Here is a 24540-nt window from a genome sequence, read left to right as displayed (position 1 = left end):
AAAAACTGTGTACAAAATGAATTTCTAGGAACTGCAGAGAAATACAGAAAAAAAGATTATTTGCTTTCAAAGTCAAATCTGAATGTGCAGATGAGTTTCCAGAGACCTTGTTTTATTCCACATGAATATATCATTATTATATTATGCATATATTTTTTCTTCTAAAATTAATGTAAAAGACAGACAGGATGCAGAAATTTACTTTAACAAATTTACAACAAAAAACAGAAATAATCTGAATGTTTTGAAGAGGAACAGCAACTTCCTTTAATTAACATTACCATTAAAACATTAATGTCAAAAAGGCCACAGCAGAGAGCTCAGAGAACATCAGAAAATCCCTTCTGAAAGAGGAACAAAAAAGAAATTGTCTTCAAATAAAGGCAAATTCATTTTCTTTTAATATATTTCCTAAAGTCCATTCTCCAAACAACTGTGGTCATTTACACTACAATCCCACATATGCTTAAAATTCCCCATATTTTGTGCCTCTTCACGTAGATTTGTGCAATCAAGGAAAACAAAAACAGATTTAACAGTGGGCTTGTTTAGCAGAGTCAAAACACTAGTTTCTTTGGTTTTTCCCAGGGAAACTCCTCTCTTCCAAAATGTCCATAGCTGGCAGTTTTCTGGTAGATGGGTCTTTTCAGACCAAGCTCTCTGTGAAAGAATGAGTGGTTACAACATGAATGTTACCATTATTTATTTGAGAATATTATTTATTTATTTAATTTCCAGTCCAAATTATTTTGGCAGCATCAGGGGAAAAAGCAGAAAACATATATTTAACAGAAAATTAAACAGATGCCTGAACAACTACATATTAAATTGTTTCTTCAGTATTTAGTGTGTCTAACCCTTTGACTTCATTACAGCTTTTAGTTTTTAAAGAAATATGCAGGGATATTTTTCCAGCTCCAAAGTTCAGTCACATTCCAAGCAATCCCAAACATATTCAACATCATTGAGGTGTGAAGTCGATCAGTCCAATGTTTTGGGAAGAGCAGCAGTTTTTTTCTAGTTTTGTCTATTTCCTTTTCTCAGTAACAGCTTCTTGACAGCTACACAGCTTTTTAGACCCGCAGCATTGAACCGTCTACTCACAGTGGAAGGATGGACAGAAACACCTTTGGATTTTCTCATATCTGAAGCTGAACCTGAGTGGAGCTTGATTTTTCCTCAAAGATGAAAGCATTAAGCACTGTTTGTCTAATGATGACAGATTTGATGGTCTACCAGGTTTTGCCCAGTTATTAGGAGTCCCATTTTCTCTGTAATTTCTTTTTTTTTAATTAACTCGTTTTGAAAATCTTTTGGAATTTTCCTTTCATATTCCCCTTCTTTATACAAGTGAATTGTTTTATACTTAATCTTCTTAGAAATATCTCATGAAGTTTTAATAATTTGTTCTTAATGGTTGTGACTGGAAATTAAATAAATGAAAAGGTGTCTCCGACCTTTTCACGATACTGAAAATAATCTAAACTTGCTTCTGCTTTGACGTTAACTTACTTGATGATTGCTCCTGGCCTTAGGTCGAAATTCTTCTGAACAATTTCCAGAAGCTCGTCTTCATCTCTTGTTGATGTTCCATAATGAAAAACGGAGACTGACAAAGGATGGCTTATCCCAATGGCATAGGAGATCTATTATTCACATTCATCATTACAGCTGATACAGTATCATAAATCAGAGTTTATTTGCACATCAACTTCAACTCAAAATAAAGGGCATCATAACAGTTGTACTATTTCAGATTTTTACCATCTCTCCATAATTAGTAAAGCATTGTAGTATCAGCCAAGCAACCCCTCAGCTGTTGTTTCCTTGAAGAACATCTACATTAAGAGCTTGTTTTTCAGACTTAGACTACGCCTCACGATTAAAATGTTTTAATGAGGAATCAACTCTTTCGTGTGAAAGACAAATTTATATGTATATGTATTTTATTCATGGTCAGACAAAATAACCCACAGTAAACTTACCTGTACCAGTGCCCTTCTGCATAGTTTGGCTTTGACAAGAGATTTGGCCACCCAGCGAGCCGCATAGGCTCCAGAACGGTCCACTTTAGAGTGATCCTTACCGGAGAAGGCCCCGCCTCCATGGCCTCCCCAGCCACCATATGTGTCAACAATGATCTTTCTCCCAGTAAGGCCTGCATCTCCCTGTTTATAAAGACATAAAATTGGAGGTGCCCAAATTACACTTGTGTTTTTTTTTTTAATAGTAATAACATCAGCTAAGCAAGGAATAAACACTTACGCAGAATCTAAAATACTGATGCAGTTTTGTGACTCACATGACATTCTAGGAAATTAATCGTACATAAACCTCTCCAGAACCATTTCCTGAATTCACAATGCAAACAGCCTGATGCTGATAGTATGACAATGAAAACAGTCTACGTATTTACTTGTGGACCACCCATAAGGAACTTCCCACTAGGCAGTAGGTGATAGATTGTCCTGTCATCCAGGTACTTTGCTGGGATTACTGCCTTGACCACTTTTTCCATCAGAGTCTGTCGGATTTTGGACAATGTGATGTCAGGTTTATGTTGAACGGAGATGACTACTGTGTGGACTCGGAGTGGCTCCATAGCTCCCATGTTATCACGATATTCCACCGTAACCTGTCAAGAACAAAACAAATTACTTCCGGCAAGATTATTTTGTAAAGAGACACCTTCTTACAACCATTTTACCTGGGATTTAGAGTCAGGCAGTATCCATGGGCACTCTCCATTCCCTGACAGTTCTTTCATCTTATAATTGAGCTTATGGGCCAGGAGGATAGTCAGTGGCATGCACTCCTCTGTCTCATCTGTCGCATAGCCAAACATTAAACCCTGCAGGAAAGTTTCATCTAATCAGAACATGGAGCTACTTGATATTTGATACAACTTTGGAGCCACATAATGTGTTGTCTATTCCACTGACAATATATTTATGAATGCTCACATCAGGTCATGTACAGAAAACACAAATATCACTTGATATTAGCTGATCTAGTCAAAAAAAACCCTAAATGTAAAGCATATCTTTAAAAGCCTAGTTTAAAGGCAGTTTCTAACCTGGTCACCAGCGCCAATGTCCTCTTCGTCTCTTCCTTCAAATACACAGTCACTAATCTCGACGCACTGCGGCTGCAAGGCCACAAGCACATTGCAGGTCTTGTAGTCAAAACCTAGAAGGATAGTAGCAACAAAATAATCACATTTGGCTCCACTGTGCCCTTTCCTTCCCATAATGTTGCTCTGTTTCACTAATTAAACAAGAACCAGAAAGTTCAATTCATAATAACTAATTTGTTTTCATAACAATAATACAATTAGCTCATTAAATCTACAAATCTAGTAGTTTTAATTTGCACCCCCAATTACTACATTATTTCAATAATTTTCTGTTGAAAAATAGTATCTTACCCTTGGATGAGTCATCATATCCAATACTCTTCACAGTATCTCTGACCACTTTCTGAAGATCAACTACTGCCCTTGATGTCACTTCTCCACACAGCAGGATCATACCTGTCTTAGCTACGCACTCTGTTCCGAAAAACAACATGCAGGGATGTAAAAAGTACATAAAAACTGTACTTAAAGGGGAACTTACCAATATTTTAAAAATGCATATTTCAATGTTTAAGATGTAAACAAAGTCATTCAGAGTGGTTTGATGTGAAATGCTCTATTCCAGAGAACCTTAAGTCAGAATTGTTTGCATTGTTGTTGATCAGAACCAGATGTCTAAAGAGTTTAATACCTCTGAATGTCTCCTCACAGGAAGTTATTCCATGAAATACAAAGTACACTGCCTGATGCCTGAGACATTGGTTTACGACAGTTTTGGCCTAAAACTTAATTTTAAATGTGGAAAGGTACATGCAGAGAGTTATAAGGCAAAATAATCCCCAAAGATTTTTTTCAGATTTGCCACTATTTCACAATCATCAATATACATATAAAAACTCAAATGAGGTTCACAGCTGTAAAGAAATCGGAGTTGGTATGTTTTGGAGCACTTTATATCGAATACATGCAATTTTATGAAAAAAATCAATGGAATTCCCCATTAAATTAAAGTAGCTTTAACGCTGGGCACAAGCTGATCACATACAGTACAGAACTATATACCACTGAACTATACACTATAGCAGGGGTGTCCGATTTTACCTGCAAAGTTAGGCTGATGTCCAGGTGGGCTGCTTTTTCAGACCGCTACAACATCAAAGGCTGTTCCAAGGATTCTTCAAATATAGCTGAGAAATGCAGCCTACATTCACACAATTTTCAAGGACTCTACTGGAGTATCCTTCACAGCCTTCTGTCACCTGGAAGTCTTTGCATATGCGTCTGACCCAATAAAAGTTCAAGAGGAACGTGGACATATTAAACTAACTACTACATGTAGTTTAAAAAGGCCATTAAAATGTACAGTTAAATATACAGCACACCGAGTATAACAGCTTTTAGCTTTCAGGTCAGGATTTAATTATAAATACATTATAGTGTTGCCTGCCACTTTACATCATTCACATCAGTGTTTTGATTGCCTGCTTACTGTCATTCATATCAACAGTATTTTAGCAAATTTTGTGCCCACGTCTTTCCGGTGACGTGACTGATCGGCCTTGGCAGATTGTTTCATTTTGCTTGATGTAATACTGAGCAGAGGAAGATTCAGGTGAGGCCATTATCCCTCTCTCAAGCCTGAAATGGCAAAAGAAACACAACAATGTGTGTTTCTGTGTGTGCTAGTACTTTAGAGTACTAGCTGTCTAACTAAAATAGTAAAAGACACACGGCAATGATGCTAACCTTTTACTTTCCAGCTGTTCTTCTCTCATTTCTCTTTGTCTTCCCTAGACCAGAGAACCAGAAGCATTTCAATCCTTTTACAGAAACAGAACACAGGCGTGCTCCAACGCCACCACACAATCAGAGAGTGTTCAACAAAATTAAACAGAGTGTGGTGCTGTCAGGAAAAAAAGCATAGTTCTGAAGGTGCTCTGTTGCCAAGGCATCTAAATCGGGGGAAAAAGTTGTAAAATCATGACACTCTTCCTTAAATAAAAGTCATTACTATAACATGGCTATGAACAAAAAAAAAACACATTGAGAGTTTTTTCTTTATGCTTAGTCATGTTATAATAAAGGCATTTATTTAATGAGGCCTGCCATGGTTGTACACTTTCTTCTCTACAGTCAGAGAGCCTTGAGAGAACAGTGCTAATGAAGAACCACCTTTCTCAGCTGCAGCCTAGCTCTTGGAACACAGTTATCAACTGTTTGACATCTAAGGGTTAACTGATTAAAGAAGTGGAACCAGGTGTGTTCCTGCTTGATTGGAACGAAAACCTGAAGCTACATTGCCCGTTTCTCAATAAAACTGGACACCCCTGCTTTATACTAACTGATTTACAACTATTTATTTTGTGGTATATTATTCTGAATTACTTTTTAGTACAGTAGTATTTGGTTTGGGACGCTGCCTTTTTTTTAACCAGATATACAGTCATAAGCAAATCTGATGATTTTTTACTGAAAATTAGATAACATATCCTCTACAGAGAACACACTTGAATACATATCAGGGCACAATTTCTGTTTATTTGCTAAGTTTAACATAATGGCAAAAAATAAACCATAACATACCTAACTGTTTTACTTTGTTCAATATGTTAAATTCAACATATGAACAGTTATTGTACATTAAATAGTGCAGAAGTGTGTTCTCTGTAGAGGATGTGTCAACTTCTTTTCACTTAGAAAATTCAACAAAACATGCCATTTGTCCAGGGGCGCCCAGATTTTTGCTTACGATTGTACATGTTAGGCCTCTAATATGCAAAACTACAGTCTTAATCCTTTGCAACAAAGTTTTTTGCCAAAAACTTTTTGTGTGTTACAGCAACTAATGCGCAGTACCAATCCATGTACGAAGATGAATTAGCATAAACATGGGCAGTTTAATTTTATACTAAGACGAATTCTTTTAACTAATCAAAACGTGCAACTCGACTGCCTTTGACAGTACACTGAAGGTCTAAAAAAGTAAGCAATAAAAATATGCTTTTTCACTTAGAAATGTTATTGAGCAAAAGTACATGTATTCAGTTACAATAGTATGTAAATTAGAAATCTTAAAAAAAAAAATACTTAAGTACAGTAAAACTACAAGGATTTTCCATCTCTGGAATGATGGGTTCCCAAAACAGTACAGCTAAAATAACTGATATCAAATTACATGTCTAGTATGTATAACTATTATGGAGCCCAGCTGGTGACACCCTGTATAAACAAAAACAATGTGAGGCCACGCTGTATTAACGCATGGGAACAAGATACTAATGTGTGACCACGACTACGTAAGGCATGGGAACGAGATAATTAAGTCATGGCCACGACTTAAGACATGCCTTATTGAGCCGTGGCCATGGCTTAATTTTCAAATTCCCACACCTTATTAAGTCACGGCCACGCATTAGGATCTCGTTTCCATGCCTTACTAAGACGTGGCCACAACTTCATTATCTTGTTCCCATGCTTTACTAAGTCATGGCCACGCATTATAATTATTTATACAGTATGTCACCAGCAGGGCTCTGTAAACGATTATAAAAATTCAAAAAGAAATACAATCAGAAGCCTGAGGCTGAAACAGTAGAGGAATATTAAAGCACATACCACACGCCACTTTGGAGTCAGGGTCTTGAGAGAGATATGCATCCAAAACAGCATCACTTATTTGATCACACATTTTATCTGTGAGTCAAAAAGAAAAAATACTTTCATCAGTAACGGTTTTTCACCACTGACTTTGTAAAAAAAAGACAATAGCTTTACAATGGCCATTAAATCAACGTCGCTATCTACAAACACGATTAGATAATCAATAACTGGTGGGAAAGTGCAGCTCGAGTTCATTTGGATAACATGCCTGGACTTGATCGAGCTACACTGCTGTATAGTAAAATATTACTTCAATGAAGTCAATAAAGTCCAGTGTGGGTGTTTAAGAAAGAAATGTATGTAAAGTCTACCCGATAACTCTAATAAAGTCGATAAAGTCCAGTGTGGGTGTTTAAGAAAGAAATGCATGTAAAGTCTACCCGATAACTCTAATAAAGTCGATACAGCACCTCATGTTGATTTCTGTGGCCTGTGCACTTTGTGCCTATGAGAAAAGCAGAGCCTCACCAGAGTGTCCTTCACCGACAGACTCCGAGGTGAAGAGGAATGTCTTTCCTGGTTTGGTGTAGCCGGTACTGTTCATTATGGATACAGAGGACACGAAGACAACAGCAGCAAAACTTAAAAGCCTTCTTCTTCTTCTTCTTCTTCAGCGCTCGCAGAGTCTGTACGGACCTACTGTGGAGAAGCGCTCAACTCGGAGGTCTGAGCAGTGGGCGTGGCTTACTCGGAAGTCGTAACCATGGACACCAATCCAGCGGCGAAGCCTGATTCCGTTCTTTTCCCCTCCTCCTCCTCCTCCTCTTCTTTCTTCTTCTTCTTTTTCTTCTTCTTCTTCTAGTTCCTCATCATCATATGCATACAAAAATATTCATATAACAGTGTACATGATTAAATTTGCTCGGCGGCTTTACGTAACTACATAAAAATCTTTCAGTAAATGCATGTTTTAACACTTCTAATAGCTTTTTGTTTTAAAGAGGGCTGTATTACTTTACTATTTTTACATATTGACAATGCCTGAATAAGTGAATGGCTGTGTCTGGATAGTTAGAATGAACAAATCATTTCAATGTTATGTTTCAATTTTATAAAGTAATTTTTAGCTGGGTAGGTTTAATGACACTTCTTTAACTTAATTAGTAATTCTGTTTGGAATTAGCCAGACTTTCTTCCATTGAATTTCTTAGAGAAACCGATTCCAGTACAAAATAACATGGGGTGGTGTAACAATATCATTTTGGAACAAAGTTCTTATGGATCTATTATTGTTACGAGGCTTTTCTTCTTCTGTTTAACAGAATAACAGCAGGTTACACTGAAGCTCAACATTCGCATATCAAACTTTATTTCTTTGTGAAATATCAACAGAGGAAAAAAAGAATAGATAAAAAAAGAAAAGATGAGGAAAGAAAAAATAAAATAAAAACAAAACAAAAACAAAACAAAACAAAAAAAAAATAAATAAAAACAAAAGAATATCCCATTTGGATTTGAATAGAACTGAAAAGCTTTAGGTTTACAGTATTTCTTGTTTTGCTGCAGAAGTAAATTCACAAATATTTTTGATTTGAAGCATGAATCACATAGATCTGTCACACGTTAAGGCATTTGTCAGACAAATTTCGTCTCATGTATAAAAAATGAAGCTATTATGATTAAATAAAGATAAATGATTAAGTTTATTATGAAACATCAAAAAATACTACAATACTAAAAAATAAAACATTGTGGCTTTTGATGAGAATTTCTTTACCAGCCTTTCTTTTCAAATCTAGAAAATCAACCCAAAAAGAGTAAGAAAATACACAATAGAAAAACAAACGTTCAGTGGATTTCCAGCTGGATTTTGTCTCTTTACAAAAAACATATGCATCACTTGCATGGAAAAATTTACTCAAAGCACCATTAATAGGGTAGCACTATGCAATATATTATAAAGCAGCCCTTTCATTTCAATATTTATGTAAGTAATGCTTCTATTTTTTGAAAAAACATAAAAAACATAGCTTGAATCATTAGGCTAATATTTTCCAAAACATTTGTAAGATTAAATTTGAAAGATTAGGATTTAGATCTTTGACTACCACTTTGATTAACCCATGGAGAATGTGTTATATATGGTTCACTATAGAATAATTTTCAAAAAGTTCTACATAGAACCATCTACAACACATTCTCCATCAATCTGAAGAATCATTTCACCATGCAAAGAATCATTTACGCATGCAAATAGTTCTTTGAGTGTTCATGGTTCTATAAAGAACCACTTTCTTTATCAAAGAACCCTTGAAGAACCATCTTTTTTAAGAGTTTAGCTAGCACCACAGAGGTATTATTTAGCCTCTAGATCAGAAGCTATGCCAGCAGCCAGGTTTTGTCAGAGCTGTGGGAATTTTGAAATGTTGTGTAATGTTTTTGTGTAATGCATTCTGGGTACTGTAGTGAGACAAGATTGACCGATACAAAACCTTAAATCAGGTCAAACCAATGAGGCTGAGTGATGAAATTCTGCCCTACAGAACACTACATAACACATTCAATAATATAATGAATAATAACATTTTAAAAACTTATTTTAGGCCAGAACACCTCTTTAAGCCCACTGGTGACTAGAGTTGCCACAGTGTATGTTCCTCTTTCTTTTTTATTAAAGAAAATGGTAAAGTGTTAACCACTTTACCACAAAATTGTTTTTGACCCTGTCTATACAGGTCACTGGTAGAACATCAATAAGTGTAAAATTCACAGGAAAATTTGGGCACAAATGGGTTAACAATTTATAACTTGCTTCGCAGAGTTGAAGTAAATAGGGTGAATATGTTACTTAAGAAGCCAACAGGTCATGCAGACTCTTTGCATAATCATCTGGATATCTTAGCATGTTTGTAAACAGTGCTTAACAGATTATGTTGCATATCATTTTTTTCTGTTTTAATTTGCAGCTCCAGTCTCCCTTTTTCGACAGTTCAAGTTTACAGGTTTTCATCAAACAACAGGTGTCAATATACCTCAAACTTCTTATATTTCTTAGTTCTACAGTGAACTCCTGTAAAGCAAGAGGCCACATAGTGATGGGAAGAGATGATTTTCAGTTATAAATTTGCAGGTTTTTTTCACCAATATAATCATTAGAGTTAAACATATTGCTTGCTGTAAAATGTTCACTTAAACCCAATCTTGGTTTTGAATATGAATGGTTTCGCTGTTCATTAGTACTGCACCATCAATAAAGGGCAATTTGAGGCAATTTGTGACTTTGTTGGCTTCTGCTTAGTAATTACTTTTTTCCTTAATTATATTTTCTCTTATAGAAAACAACACAAAACAAGTTTAATTAGGCCACACACTGGAGGGCTACTACACAAAAGATCAGTTCTCAAGGAATGGTGAGTTAAATTCCACACTTTCAAATTAATCTAGAAAATGGAATAGGAATAGGAAAACATTTGTCATTTACTTCTAAGTGTTTGCAATTATTTTAGTGTGAGTCCATATCGAATGTCAGTTTGAGATATCATATTCTGTCACAAGATGGCATTACTTACATCTGTGTTACAGAGCCCAGCCTTGATGCCCGGAGGGCCTATGAATTTCTCAATAAGGTAATACATTTTTCACGTGACCTTTGACTAATATCTGTTGTCTTGGCCTTGCGACGACTAACAGTTGTGAAACATCCTGCATTCATGAAAGAAGAGAAATTTTTATATGAAGTGTGTGCCTAAATAGCACTTAAAAGATATGATTGGACTAAGGTTATAAAGGTTCTAAACAGACACTAAGCGATAAGTGATTAAATCCCTGCAACAGAGTTCACATGACTGAATGATGACTCCAGAGTACTTTGGCTTTTCCTGGAAAGAATATTGTGAACAAAAAGTGAGAGGAAGTACTAGCCTACTCAGATGAAAAACTGCTGAAGATACTTTACAATGGTTGTGTAAAAGCAAATTAAGACAAACTCACACAAAAATACTTTTTGACAAAACAGGTGGCGGATGGCCTCATTCTTTTATTGCTTTCCAGTTCTGCAGCACCTTTGTTACCAGTCCTTTGATAAGAACAGTGGCCTTCGCCCAGCTATGAGTACAGTGCAGATCTTCATCAGGTGCTTGCCCAACAGATGGTAGGTCCAGCTTAAATGATTGGCTGACTAGAAGCCAATGGGCAGTCTCCAGTTATCTGGCAGTGGTTAATGTACAAGCCAACTGGGAGGGGCAGCCTTGTGTGCAAATGAGTTCTAAAGCCTTTCTGCCTGTTTATTCAGGCGCATGTTGTAGCTCGCAGCAGCCTCGAGAAACACTGTACACTGTATGTTTTAAGCAATGGTAGAGAGTTTGGTGTGAAACACAGGCTTCGGATTTAGCAAACTGCTGAGAACATAAGGCTTGAATAGGCAACCGGAAAGTACCAACATGGTGAGTGAAACTGCTTTCTCATCCTGTTTGCTTGGTGAGTATACAGTTATTTGCTTAAGGTTAAAACCAACCTGTCAGCTTTGTTGATAGTACAAGTCCTTAAAGGCAGAGTGACATAAATGTACCAGAAGGGGATCAAAGTTTTAAAAAGTATGAAAAACATTTCTTTAAGGTCTTTATTTTATAAAGAGCTGTGAATTCTAAAGCACACTAGAGTTTATGATGTAGCTCTTGACAAGTGGCTGTTAAGGAGGAAGTCAATGGTTCGCAATGGAGGGAAGTAAAGGCAACATGTCAGCAGTGTCAGTAAAGGAATGTCACAGTTTGCAAAAAACGAGGATGTTTTTGCTAGCAAAGGCAGTTACAAGGAATATTGCACAACATTTTTACTCCAGTGTGGTTTCATGTAATGCTGGCTGCCTGTGATGAGCAATATACTGTAACATAGTAAGTGAAACTGGAGTATTGGTAATAACTGTAACTAAATATGTCAATTCGCAACTGAAAATTAATGGGCCCCATTAAAATGAAACAAAAATTTTATACAAAACTGTATGAAGACATGAAGAGACATCATAACAGAGACATCATTTTGAGTGCGTATGTTATGTTTGCGTTCTCTGTGTGCTTCTCTGTGTGCAGGCTGACAACAGTACACAACCTCAAGCTCCCAGTAAGCTCAATCAAGTGCAGGAGCAGGTTAATGATGTCAAAGTTATCCTCAAAGACAACATTAACAAAGTGCTGGAAAGAGGAGAAAGATTAGATGACCTGATTGGAAAAACAGATGATCTGCAGGCAACTGTAAGTTACTTATGCCATTTTTAAAGACATAGCAACACACTGTAATGTAATACTTATGCCTGAATAGTAAATAGAAATTCAACATACTGTTCATTCTAGTTACAGCATTAAAGTTTCGTTTTATTAGTAAGTGGCTGGTCATTCTGAATGATCAGTGGAAAATGTTTGTCACATTGTCACTTACTCCTCTTCTTTAATGCATGCCCTCTCTACCAGGCTGACTCATTTCAAAGGACTTCCACGAGAGTTTCCAGAAAGTTCTGGTGGAAGAATATGAAAATGATGATTATAATTGGAGTGATAGTTCTTGTCATTCTTGTGCTGATCATTCTTTTGGCAACAGGAGTCATTCCCTCATAATGTAATCAGTACCTTCCTGATTCTTTATGAAGTGCAAACATGTGAAGCAGACCCTAATCCGTCTTAAATATTGTTTTTTTTTAACGGTTTTAATTTTGTATTAGTTTCATTTTCACATTTTAAATTTTCAATTGTCTTTTAGCAGATAACGAAATGGTTGTACATATATGTGTGTGTGTGTGTGTGTATATATATAAGACAAATAAGACATTTGTATATCCACTCCAGCTGAAAGGCTTTAGTTTGAGACTAAGCACTGTGAGTTTATATTACTTCTATCTTAGAGATAAATCACAAATCAATGTTTCGTTCTCAAGGTCCATCAAACACTACAAAACTGAAGAATGTTAAAGTTAATTGTTACCTATAGCCTCCTCCAGACCTTTGAAACCTTTATAGCCGTAATTTATTTTTGCAAATGAGTGATTGAATCTGAGTCAGTCTATATGACGGGAAAAGTAGAAAGGTATTCGATTGTATTTTTATTTCTTGACTGTGTTTTATACCATGTATGTTGTGTTCATGTTTAACTTAGAATATGAAAGCTTTTCTTTCTTTACTGTACCCTTTATTGGACAACATGGCAAAATAACGTACACTTTAACCAGACCGATGTTCAACCCAGGAAGTACTGACTGGCATGTAAATACTGCTTATTGTGTAAGAAAACAGATTGCTCGTAATAAAATGAGACTCTGGAATACTCACAAGGAAGAAACCTGATGCAGAGTTTATACACTTTATTTCATCCATTGCATCTTTCAAAGGTTTATGTGATTTTGTAGCAAAAACTTTGCTAGGCCTATAGGAAATGAATATTAAATGGCTAACATTTGTACTCTTTCCTAATTTTAACTAATAAATACTCATCATAGAAAATTACAAATGATTTCATGAAGCTGAAGCACAACACTGGCACAAGAGAGGATTCGACTAAATTATAACTACAAACTTGAACGGAAGTAAGCATATAAATTCAACACAAAACAAGAAAGGTTTTTGACTGGGGCAAAGAGTGTTACACTGTGTCTTAGGGTGAGTTCAATGTAGATCAGAATATCCACCTTCATCAATCATCTGGCAAAAAAACAAGCTCTACTGTACATGACCAGTAGCTGTAGTTGAAATGAAGACTCTCTTTTTGTCCTTTCATTAACACTCCATAATAAACAATTGCCTTGACTCAATGGTATTCTCTTCTGACGTTACCTCCGAACCACACTGCCACCTGAAAGACAGGAAAGAAAAATATGAATCAATTTCTCACAAGCACACAAAAAGGAGATGTCCTCTAAAATGTACAAGAACTCCCAAATCTAAAGTATTTCATTATGCAGAGAAAAACATACTTCATACTTCGAATATGGTACAATAGTCTAGAAATCCCCTTCGAAAAATTCATAATTTGAAAATCTTGAAGTAAGCTTAATTGATAAGATTAAGCCCATACACATAAAGTCTTCAACTGTTTACAATAAAAGAAACATTGCATGCAAATTTCTGGTGACATACACTTTTTCCAAGTTTTGCAATGGTTAAAAAAAGAGAATTTGTTAGATTTGTTAGAATTAACATCGTTTACAAGTGAAACTTTTCCACCGCTGTCAGTAGAACAACACACAATACAAATATGAAAATTAAGCACTTCTCCGACGTGGTGTCCAAGTACAAACCAGGTTTTAGCTCATGGACTACTGGCTATTACTGCTACACGAGCTATAAATAAGGAAAAGCAAGCATTACAGGTAAGATTAGAAGTGCATAATATTAAACACTGGAAAGTCCAGAGAAGGCTGTATCCTTTGAAAAGTAAACAGTTATTATTTTTTAAGACTGTTGTCGTATTTAACCATTACTTGAGGTGCCTGTAAAAAATGCCATTACAAAATTACAGAAATAGACTGTATTACATAAAACAAATCCAATGAAGTTTAAAAAGGAACACAAAAAAGCTGGAGATAAAAGCTGGAAGTATCCGTTTTTTTTTTCTTTCTGTCTTTTTTTGTTTGACAAATATACAGGACCATATACAGGATGTTGGAAGACCATACCAAATGGGAGCATTCGAGAGCGTACGCCTCTCGTACCCTGTCCGCATTGAGCGGGCCTGAGAGAATCGGGAAGTCAGCTCATGGCCTGCAAGGAAGTCCCCGCTGGCAGGTACAAACAAGGTCAGAGTTAGGAGACAACATTCTTCTTTTTTTCTCTTTCGTTGTAAATCCTTATTTTCTGGTACCCATTTAGCAGTACTGTACCTGTTATTTTTTTACTGTTACAAAATGGCAAGAAACAGCCAAAAGCCAGCTGTTACATTATTGCCAAAAGACTGAAGTCTCTATGTTACCACTACAGTAAAGCACTTGAGGGTGCTGTAAAAAACTTAAAAAAACAAACAAAAAATTAAGCAAAGTACATTAAATAGAAAGGTCAATGTAGTATACATTATTTTCTAAGGACAGCTTGTGATAAGTAATGCAATGACATACCTGTATCTACTTTTTGTAGTTTATGTACTAGTATGGCTTGTAACTGTTTTGATGGCCACCTCGCCTTGGAGATTTGCCGTAACCACTCTGCTGGTCTGCAGGTTGAGCAGAGAACAGAGAAAAAAGCATAGCTGCTGTTAAATCAGTGGAAACAGTCAACTGACAGTAACTGAGGGGTCAAAATTAAAAAAAGAAAAATATGATCTCTATGTCAAGATTGCAGCTATTTTCATCTTTCAATATAAACTTAACATTGCACACTTTATTAATGCAAATAAATGTATCTGGTTATATAAAGGAAACCAATATGATAATTATGTGATAACTTATTGGATACTTACTTTAAACTGTATTCAAACATACTTTATTTCAATTATACAGGGAGACAAACACATTTACAGTAAATTGGAGAAATTTTTAAAAATAGTTTATTTTGTTCTAAAAAATGGCCATTGGCTAGTGGTCATTTTCCCATGACCTACAGAAGTACAGTTTGAATTGCTCTTTAAGGGTCTCAAGGCACTTGTGACAAAGTTATGAAGGCAAGACATCCCTTTCCCATCCCATGTATCGTCACATTTCATACAATAAATATGTGTTATACATTAAGTTAAAACAAGATTCCCCTGCAAGACAGAAAAAAACAAATGCATGAATGATCTAGATGTCTATGTTTAAAGCTTAATGCATATAATGCATGAGTGAATTTTGCCTAGGTAATTTAGTGCACAGTTTTCATAGTACAGGTACCAAAATAATCCATGATACGTTATTTCCTTAGAGTTTCTTTCAGTGTTTTCACAAACAGTATTACATACTGCTGTAGTCACCATATCCGTAGTAGTTGTTGTAACCCGAGTAATCATAGCCCCCGTATCCACCATAGCCTTGATTGTTGTAGCCGTAGTTTCCATAATTTCCATAACCTTGATTCCAGTAATTTCCGTAACCCTGGTTCCAATTCTGATTAGGCCCTGAAACAGCAAGTCACAAAATTCATCACACCACAGACAATCAGAATGGTGACAATAACAGTACTACTTTAAGTCAAGCATGCAATGACTGCATTGTAGCGTTAGTTCTGTGTGCCAGGTTGCCACAGTAAGATCTTCCTAAAGACAGGACTCACCTCCTCTCCCTCGAGATCTAGAAGGGTAGCCACCTCTGCCACCCCACTGCTGCTGCTGGTACTGCTCCTTTGACATGGCTACCTTGATTTCACACTGTGTACAAAAATAAATAAAGTAAAATATTAACATCTGCATCAAAGACTCGAATACGAATTATCATGACATCATGGTAACTGTAACATTAGACTCTACCTTGCTTAGGCCAATGTTATGATACTTCTTTTCCATGATCTTCTTTACTGGTTCCTCCTCTTTGAAGGTGATGAAACAGAAACCTCGCCTTTTATTTGTCTTGTTTTCCATTGGCAACTCAATAGACTCCACCTTAAAAACAGGTATACCAATCCTCACCATCACTTTAATAGTGAATACTGAAAGGGCAACATCAAAATTGTTCATATTCATTGTTACAGGTAATGAATTCAACAGGTAACTGATGTTCCTTTTCAAAACTAGGCTATAACATCCATCACGTTTAGTTGTTCTCTTTACACACCTCTCCAAAAGCATCAAAGTACTCTCTGATCTTCTCTTCAGGAGTATCTGGTGAAAGGCCACCAACAAAGATCTTCTTCACAGGCTCTTTGGACTTCATGGCTTTTGCTTTTTTGGGGTCAATCACTTTACCATTAAGTTTGTGTTCTTTCTGTTGAATGACCTGTGATCAGCAGATGACAAGACATCACAAGGCTAGGTTTAACATCTTACACCAGCAGAAGAAAAACATACTGTTCAAATATGCAAATAGTAATAATACAAGTAAAAGAATTGGTAGCAACATACTCTTACATACCACAACACATACCCCCAATTTAAACACCAGATTTAACTGATAATTACTAAACCCTTTGTGTGTTGAACTGGGGGTGTTTAAGCAGCAAATATATTACACTCTGAAGTGCTACAGAACTCGAGTTGGACATGGCTGGCCTAGAATGACCAACATATGAGCACATTCAGCAAAGAGTTGAGACTGCACTGCATTAAAGGTCACTACCTTTTCCACACTTTCAGCATCTTTAAACAGCACGAAGCCAAAGCCTCTGGATCGGCCTGTCATAGGATCCAGTTTTAAAGTGCAGTCTACAACCTCCCCAAACTTGGAGAAGTAATCTTTTAAGTCCTTCTTTGTTGTGTCCCAGCTCAACCCTCCAATGAACATTTTCCTGTGGAAAAACAAAGAGAGAACAGAGTGATTGCTCTAGGTGACTTTAAATCATAAAGTCAGATTACTTTAAATCATTTTAATTTAAAACTTCTTTACTCTGTCTTCAGGAACTGGACTTGTAAACTATATTTCAGACTATGACTTTAGATCCTACTGAAATATAGATATCCCTCTTCCCTTACATGAGGGAGAGCCTTTCAGATACGCTGGTCATATTCATGTATGCATGTGGAAATTACCTAAACGCCTTCTTTCCCCCAAAAATACAGAACCCCATCTGCATTAATCACTGCATGATAGTTCTTCAAGGGTTCTTAAGTAAATGTAATGGTTTGATGAAGAACCATATGCTTGCTTGAAGAGTTCTTTACATGGTGAAATGGTTCTGCACACTGATGGAGAATGTGCTGTATATGGTTCTATATATAACGTTTTTTTCTATATAGTTCCAAAAAGGGTTCTCTATTGTTACAAGCCTGACATTGTAAAAACGGAAGAACCCTTTTCAACAAAGTTCTACATAGAACCATATACACAACACGTTCTCCATCAATGAAGAACCATTCAACCATGCAAATGGTGTTTTGTGTTTACTATTCTATGCAGAATCACTGTCTTTACTAAGAGCCCTCGAGGAGTGTAGTTTTAATGCTGGTATTATTTTCTGACACGGTGATTTAGGCTATCAAAATATTCATCAGTTTTATGTGAGGGGCTACCTATAAATATGTGTTTAGGTCGAAAATTTCGTCACAACACTGCTGATGTTTCCCTTATATAATGATGAGATGCAGTCCTGTTAATCATTCTGCCACTAGTGTCAAAAAGAAGATGCCTTTGCTTTTGACCACCAGAGAGGAACTTACTGGGCTACATGTCTACAACTCTGGACATTAAATAATGACTGGAAAGCGATTTTCTGTTATATCTTTTTATGGAATAGACCGGGAATATCCAGATCGGTTCCGTGATGTTACGCGCAAAGCTCCAAACTATTAGCAGAGCCTTTACGCCACAGCATGTGATAAAAAAAAACGTTTAAACTAATGTTACACAAGGCTAGGTAACGTCTTTGTTAGCAACATCTCTGCTGGCGTTGCCACAACAACATATGAAAACAGAGCAGCTGCGCAACCGTCTAACATTCATCCTCAACCGCTAAGCTCAAACAAACGTTGCTATTGTGCGTTCAAAAGCGGTGTAAGGAATGTAAGGAGCAACTACAGAGTTTGAGTTCTTGCTTGTCAGATATCAAGAACATAACGTTAATTCGTTAGCATGGGCAGAACTAACGTTAAGGAGATAGTAACTGAAAATGAGCTAGCTTAGCATTACTACCAGCTAGTACGAGTTAACGTTAACGCTGCCAGCTTGGTCGAGATGAAAACTTTGCCAAAAACGCTGACGTTAAACAACGTATGGGGTTAACAGACGGCAGATAAAGACTGTTCCCTGGTTCTGTTATACGTTAGGTAACGTAAATTTGGGTTTACGTGATCAGGTTTTGTAGAAAGATGCAACCAAGCAGCTAACGTTAACGCTAGCCAGCGAAGCTAGGTTCCAAGCAGGCGTAGGCTGCCTCTCCCCAGCTAACGTTAACTGGCTAACCTAGCTAGCTAACACAATAAGCATCCACTTACCCTTCGTCTTCCTCATTTTTACTCGCATCTATCTTGGAGCCTTCGGCCTCTCCCGGCCCACCATCCCCACAAGCAGCTGTATCTTCAGCGCTCCCCTCCCCGTCTTCCTCCATCTTCATCGTCGGGTCGTCTGCGCTTAACAGGTCCTCCGACATTTTTGGTCGCCTGCGGTGCGAGCTGGCTTCACTGGAAATTCGCAAATACTGAATTACCTTAGCCACACAAGCAGGCGTGAATGATCGATATTTGTATCGATATGTAAAAACACTCCTTTAGGTAGCAGATATGATGCAGGAAACAAGTTCTGCCCGCTTTCGGCTGCTATCAACTCTCCGTTGCCACACACCGGCGCTCTCGCACAAAATGGTGGCAGCCAGTGAACGATGATTACAGCCGCGTCACTATCAGACTCAACACATTTATACAGCGATAATTTTAAAGTTCCTTAAACATAAAGCTGATTCAAGTGTTTAAAGCTGTCGACAGCCGTCAAATTCTGCCTTTTCATTGAACGGCATTTTAGTGTAAAATGGAGACAAGTAATTTATCGAGTGTTAAATAACACCTATTAGACCTTACAATCCATCCTATCCTGCTTCTATAAGGTTTCCCACCTTCTCCCAATCACAGGTAGACAAGCAGAAGGACTTTGACAGTTTTATTATATAGAAAACTTCTTTATTTAAAGAAAGGAAAAGAAAAACCCAAACACAAGCATGTTTTGATACCCCAATATTTTAATATTCCCTTTATCCAAAACTGAAGGAGAAAAATAATAATAAAAAAAAAAAGATAGGAAAAAAAAATACATTTCCAAATAAAGATTTAAGAACACACCAGCACGAAACCTATAGGCTCTACCTCAACAACGCACAGGATAAGAAATTTGGGGACAAAATATTTACAAGGTCAGACACACTACATGTCTTCATCTTTAGAGGAAAACCAAATAAAGGTATTTTTAAAATCAAGACGCTCTCTGATTAAGAAGGACAGGGTATCCACAAGCTGCCTCCGGGGTACAAACTGTCAGTCAGCCTGCTTACCTAGAAGAGAGGAGACAAGATGGCCATTACTCACTTTTACAAGACAAGCACTTAACTGAACCTCCATGTTTCTCTGTTTAACTTCGTGAGCTGTCGACTTTAAGCTATTAAGTTCACCATTCAAGATTAAAGATCATATGTACAACTTTAACACTTTCACAAAGCAGCTCGTCAGCCAGCAAAAGCTTCAGCTCCACTGGGTTGGTGGACAATCTCACCAAATCGGAGCGCTTCCAAATACGATTTTCACTATCAAATTTAATAATTTCCAGCCAGTCCGTAACTATTTTCAAGATGACCAATTGTGTCAGCTTTTCATGGCTTCATAAGACTGGTTTACATATGATCTTTATCAGCTAGGTTTTTAAGGAAAGGATTTGAGGTGTACCATTTGAAGTTCTCTATGGATTCTAAAGAAAAAGCAAGCATTATGAGTTTCTGCAGTTTACAGGGGTTGGAGACCGTTTATAGGAGAACAAAAAGAAAAATCACTGAAGCTCCAGAACTGAAATACAAGAACACTAAAATTAATAAAAAGAGAATACAACAAACAGTCAAAATCACTTAGGTTTCACTGCTAAATACCTGTAAAAAACCCATTTTAAAAACTGTTAAAGAAAACATTGACAACTTAAGGGAAAACGAGTGATCTCCTTTTTTAATGTTTCTTTGTTTTAACGCTGGTACAGGAAGTTTCAAGAGACCATACCACAGGACAGCGTTTTCTTGTGCATGCCGTGCTCTCTGCCCGCTATGTGCGACGCCCAGAGAATTTCGTGGTCAGGTGACACACGGCCTGCAATGAAGTCCCCCGCTGGCAGGTACAAACAAGGTACAATAATCAGAATTAGGGAAAGAATGGAAAAAAATAAGGAGAGGTGCCCTTACTCTGTACCCTTTAGCAGTACTTTACCTGTTAGTATTGCTATCAACTCTATGTTATTTCCTTATGATCACCTGTTAAAAAGCAGGGAGGAAAATGGAAAAACAAAACCTACAGAAAAACGCTTACGTTTTTCTGGAGAGCTTAAAAAAAGGAAAAGGCACACCACTACACAAGCATTAGCAATTAAAGATCTATAGACATTCTCAAATTCTCTCAAAATGGGGTGCACGAAATTGCAAAGCACTTGTTTGTTTTATAATAGTCAGTGTTGTCTATTGATCTTTAAATTGATATATGAGGCCAAATGGAAAGGTCAAGCTATAGTCTTACCATAAGTCTTGGCAGGTCAAGTCATTTTGTCAATATGGCTGGTAATGGTTCTGATGGTTTCCACCCTCTCTAGAGGCCTTGCCATAACTGCTCGGTTGAGCTATGAAGAATACAGACATTTGAATTAGACAGCTGCAGGTTAATTAAATGAGTAAAATTATCATCTGGAAACAATTTAGAAAAAAAAATAAACTAAGCTTGGACTTACTATTGTAATCATCATATCCTTGTCCATATCCATAATTCTGATAGTTGTAGCCTGAATAGTCATACCCAGAATAGCCATTATATCCCTGGTTGTATCCATTGCCATAGCCCCCATAGTTCTGTCCATAGTAACTATTGTAACCTTGGTTATAGCCTTGACCTTGTCCTGCAAACAGGGATGTAAATGGTCAAAATCAAAGAGGGGCTCCCAACATTTCTAACAGAAAGTTAAGAGGCAAAAGAAGGCTCTCTGCAAAAACCTATTGGTTCAGTCAGGTTTCTCACAAGTGGTCTCTAAACACCATATACAAATACCTCCTCTTCCACGACCCCTGAATCCACCTCTTCCTCCAAAGCCCCTGTCGCCTCTATTCTGCTGCTGTCTGTAGACTTCTTTAGGCTGGGCAACTTTAATTTCACACTGATAAAAATGCACACAAAGTAAAAACAAAAACACAAGAAAAAACAAAACAAGTGTCAGTTTGAAATAAATGCAGAAACAAATGTATGCTGAAAATTGACTTATTGTTTGTTCTCAGCATTAAACATGAACAAATGGGAAACCAACCTTTCCACTTCCAATTTGGTGGTATCGGTTTTCCAAAAGCTTCTGAACAGGCTCTTCTTCCACATAAGTTACAAAGCAGAACCCTCTCCTCTCATTTGTTTTACTGTCCACGGGGAGTTCAATGTTTTCAATCTATTGAAAAGAAGCATACCGGTTATGAACTGCTCAAGAATTATCTATCATTTTAAAGGTAACAGAGAAACTACAAGCAGGGGGCTTGTAACCATGCAGGCAACTCTCATGTGTTTTGATGATTATAGAGCAATCTCACACTTGCATTCACATTTACTCCTTAATTTTAAGCAATCACCCAATTCACATGACCTACATCTCCAAAAGCTCCAAAGTATTCCCGAACTTGGTCCTCTGTCGTTTCAGGATGGAGACCTCCAACAAAAACCTTTTTGGGAGGTTCCTTCCCCTTCATGGCCTTGGCTCTTTTTGGATCAATCAGTTTACCATCCAGTTTGTGCTCCTTCAGTTCCAGAACCTGAACACACAAATGTTTTTGGAGTGTTAAAAAGGAAGGATCCCACAGAGGATCAATAAATAAAATACATACATAAACATAAAAAGTACTCAAAGTTCAATCTACAATAGTATGTGTGTGAGAGCAAGTTAAAAATGCATTAACGTGAAAACAACTCACCCTGTCCACACTCTCTGCATCCTTGAAAAGCACAAACCCAAAGCCTCTGGAACGGCCAGTCATGGGGTCCGTTTTGATAGTGCAGTCCAACACTTCTCCAAACTTGGACAGATAGTCTGTAAGGTCTTTCTTGCTGGTGTCCCAACTCAGACCTCCAATAAACATTTTCCTGCAAACAGAAAAAACATAATTTTTACAAGTTCTACATTAGTTTTAAGGCAAAATTTTGCCTTAATTTTTAAATCTATTTCGTGAACATGTTCATTGCAGGGTGTTGCCAGGCAAAATAGTCCTCAAAAAATTACCAATTTTTTTTTAAAGGTTTACCATTGTTTTACCCTTATCGAAAAAAAAAAAAAACACGTGTAGGTTCGTTGGTTGTACGGGACACCCAATAAAAAGGCTGCACTTGAGTTGCACACAGTACCATCACCACTGTAAAGAAATCAGAGTCCACAATGCGCAATTTCACATCAAATCAGTCTGAACGACTTCGTTTACATCTTAATGACTGAACGGCGCAAATTTTTCTAAAAATTGGTGGGGTTCCCCTCCCATTCACAAAGCTAAATTTGAACCCTGGCGTTAATCGAGTTAGCTAGCTAGCGTTAGCTACTCGCTAAAAGAGTCGGCGACTTCGACTACGGCGCGAGCGGAGCTACGAGGCTTAAGTTGGCTGACTTGAGACTCATAGCGTACCTTTAGTTTGACGCATATCGACCAATTATTGACGAATAGTTAAGCTCAAAATACAATTTCGAAACCTCTGCCCACACTGAGGGGTTTTTTAGCTAGAAAAGGGCTGACCTAAACGCCGTTTTATTGCCATCCTCCTTGAGTTTCTGATAGCCCCGTTTCTGAGCTCGGCCCGGTGTGCTCTGGCCTATTAGCGACCGTCTCGGCTAACTTACCCGTCATCCTGTTGATTTCTGCTCGCGTTTATTTTGGACCCTTCTGGAAATTCATCGGTGCTGAAGTCAATATTTTCCTGTTCTGCCTGCATTTTCGGGTATGTAAGCCTGCGGTGATGACCTCTACAGAGCCGGTACAGCTATGATAATGTATAAAAAGACCTCGACGACAACAACACACACGCACTCACACAAACACTGTCGCGGCTGCTAAAATGGCCGACGGTATCCAGTGACGCAGAGTAAAGGCGGGAGGAGAAGTGGGCGGGGCGTAAAGAGGGATTAAAGGGCCGCGTCCCAATAGCACCGCAGCGACCCCTTATAAACATAAACTAAACTACAACAGGACGCGCATAATCAAGATCAATGCCTGTGTATGGACAAGGGTAGTCGTGTCCATTTCTCTGATTGGCATTCAAGTGTATTTTAATTAAATTGGTGATGAAAAAGAGACTTTCTATTACGATTCGATTATCAGATCATGATGTTCATTTGTTCTATTTATTTACTCTCAAGTGTTGTTTCGCTGTTCAGCACGGTGGTCATTCAATGCTCTGTTTTCAGTGTATTGTGTGTCTGTACACAGACTGACAAATTACAGAATAATAATAAACAATAAAGATTATGAATATGGCTGAGAAAGCCTTTCTACACACTGTTATGTCGATGGAAAATGTTGCATAACAGGTTAAAGCAGAGTTAGCCAATGTGTTATAAGCTGCTTTCAGACAACTGTGTAGTGCGCATCACACGCGCGAAATTTCTGGAAACCGATTGCTTGAAAATCAGGGGATCTTCGCAGATGCGCATGTACTGTGCTTTCCACAGAGGGAAATTCACTGATCCTAAAATCATTCTTTCGCCACATGTTCAGCGTGAACGTGGCATATAGATCTTATGGGCCTGCGCAATATCTGCGCAACCTGGTTGCACCACAACGGTTGCTTACGGTTGCCAGATTTGTAATTAATAAACTCTCCTTAAAATTCAGTTTATCAGATTTGCTGATTTTCGTAAACATTAAGTTAGAAAGGCAAATTTGTTTACGTTTGAAATGCATATTTAAATAAATAAATATTTTTTTTCGGTTATAGTTGAAGCATGTAGTTGAACATGCACTACGTGTTGGGAAATTTAAAGCAACATCTGTAAGTAAGTAAGTAAGTAAGTAAGTAAATAAATAAATAAATAAACAAATACACAAATAGACATTAATGGACGCTATGTGATTCACAAT

At 37.3% G+C, this 24540-nt stretch overlaps 4 protein-coding genes across 13 annotated transcripts; 1 reads left to right on the top strand and 3 right to left on the bottom strand.

Moving 5' to 3' along the window:
- Positions 1-95: 95 nt before the first annotated feature.
- On the bottom strand, positions 96-7430 carry mat2al (methionine adenosyltransferase II, alpha-like). Its single transcript, XM_036594460.1, has 9 exons — positions 7205-7430; positions 6692-6769; positions 3428-3550; positions 3077-3189; positions 2708-2851; positions 2417-2635; positions 1986-2168; positions 1513-1646; positions 96-660 (listed from the first exon to the last, which is right to left on the bottom strand). Exons 1-9 carry the CDS (start codon positions 7278-7280, stop codon positions 558-560), a joined length of 1173 nt encoding a protein of 390 aa, XP_036450353.1. The 5' UTR covers positions 7281-7430; the 3' UTR covers positions 96-557.
- A 3509-nt stretch (positions 7431-10939) lies between these two features.
- Positions 10940-13005, top strand: si:ch73-234b20.5 (uncharacterized protein LOC449923 homolog). The gene is made up of 3 exons (XM_036594478.1): positions 10940-11118; positions 11761-11922; positions 12139-13005. The coding sequence occupies exons 1-3, from the start codon at positions 11116-11118 to the stop codon at positions 12280-12282; spliced, it is 309 nt and encodes a 102-aa protein (XP_036450371.1). The 5' UTR covers positions 10940-11115; the 3' UTR covers positions 12283-13005.
- Positions 13006-13007: 2 nt separating this feature from the next.
- On the bottom strand, positions 13008-19094 carry hnrnpd (heterogeneous nuclear ribonucleoprotein D). Of its 8 annotated transcripts, XR_005008604.1 has the most exons (9): positions 18707-19094; positions 16896-17064; positions 16395-16556; positions 16091-16222; positions 15898-15991; positions 15587-15742; positions 14769-14863; positions 14334-14435; positions 13008-13510 (listed from the first exon to the last, which is right to left on the bottom strand). XR_005008604.1 is itself a non-coding variant. In XM_036594462.1 (8 exons), the coding sequence occupies exons 1-7, from the start codon at positions 18859-18861 to the stop codon at positions 14796-14798; spliced, it is 936 nt and encodes a 311-aa protein (XP_036450355.1). In that variant the 5' UTR covers positions 18862-19094; the 3' UTR covers positions 13008-14435; positions 14769-14795. The 8 variants fall into 8 exon arrangements, 6 of the variants coding, with proteins under 6 accessions (XP_036450355.1, XP_036450356.1, XP_036450358.1 ...); XR_005008603.1 differs by having other exon boundaries at positions 14334-14863; XM_036594462.1 differs by having other exon boundaries at positions 13008-14435.
- A 329-nt stretch (positions 19095-19423) lies between these two features.
- Positions 19424-23533, bottom strand: hnrnpdl (heterogeneous nuclear ribonucleoprotein D-like). 3 transcript variants are annotated; one of them, XM_036594469.1, is made up of 8 exons: positions 23304-23533; positions 22393-22561; positions 22072-22233; positions 21744-21875; positions 21491-21596; positions 21177-21341; positions 20969-21068; positions 19424-19752 (listed from the first exon to the last, which is right to left on the bottom strand). In XM_036594469.1, the coding sequence occupies exons 1-7, from the start codon at positions 23393-23395 to the stop codon at positions 20998-21000; spliced, it is 897 nt and encodes a 298-aa protein (XP_036450362.1). In that variant the 5' UTR covers positions 23396-23533; the 3' UTR covers positions 19424-19752; positions 20969-20997. The 3 variants fall into 3 exon arrangements, with proteins under 3 accessions (XP_036450362.1, XP_036450363.1, XP_036450360.1); XM_036594470.1 differs by having other exon boundaries at positions 19504-20566; XM_036594467.1 differs by having other exon boundaries at positions 19504-21068.
- Positions 23534-24540: the final 1007 nt, after the last annotated feature.

Source organism: Colossoma macropomum, unplaced genomic scaffold, assembly GCF_904425465.1.
Source record: "Colossoma macropomum unplaced genomic scaffold, Colossoma_macropomum, whole genome shotgun sequence".
In the NCBI taxonomy this organism is placed as follows: Eukaryota; Metazoa; Chordata; class Actinopteri; order Characiformes; family Serrasalmidae; genus Colossoma; species Colossoma macropomum.
The sequence above is the reverse complement of the archived record's forward strand: the minus strand, read 5'-3'. Positions and strand labels throughout refer to the sequence as shown.

Coding starts and splice junctions, on each gene's coding strand:
- mat2al (XM_036594460.1), bottom strand. CDS start 7,280: ATGAACAGTACCGGCTACACCAAACCAGGAAAGACATTCCTCTTCACC. Junction 6,770..7,204: donor TGTCGGTGAAGGACACTCTG/GTGAGGCTCTGC, acceptor TTTGACTCACAG/ATAAAATGTGTGATCAAATA. Junction 3,190..3,427: donor ATATGATGACTCATCCAAGG/GTAAGATACTAT, acceptor CTATCCTTCTAG/GTTTTGACTACAAGACCTGC.
- si:ch73-234b20.5 (XM_036594478.1), top strand. Junction 11,923..12,138: donor CAGATGATCTGCAGGCAACT/GTAAGTTACTTA, acceptor CCTCTCTACCAG/GCTGACTCATTTCAAAGGAC.
- hnrnpd (XM_036594461.1), bottom strand. CDS start 18,861: ATGTCGGAGGACCTGTTAAGCGCAGACGACCCGACGATGAAGATGGAG. Junction 16,557..16,895: donor ATGCTGAAAGTGTGGAAAAG/GTAGTGACCTTT, acceptor TGCTGATCACAG/GTCATTCAACAGAAAGAACA. Junction 15,992..16,090: donor ATAACATTGGCCTAAGCAAG/GTAGAGTCTAAT, acceptor TTTTGTACACAG/TGTGAAATCAAGGTAGCCAT.
- hnrnpdl (XM_036594469.1), bottom strand. CDS start 23,395: ATGCAGGCAGAACAGGAAAATATTGACTTCAGCACCGATGAATTTCCA. Junction 21,342..21,490: donor CAGGGGTCGTGGAAGAGGAG/GTATTTGTATAT, acceptor CCCTGTTTGCAG/GACAAGGTCAAGGCTATAAC. Junction 21,069..21,176: donor AGGATATGATGATTACAATA/GTAAGTCCAAGC, acceptor TATTCTTCATAG/CTCAACCGAGCAGTTATGGC.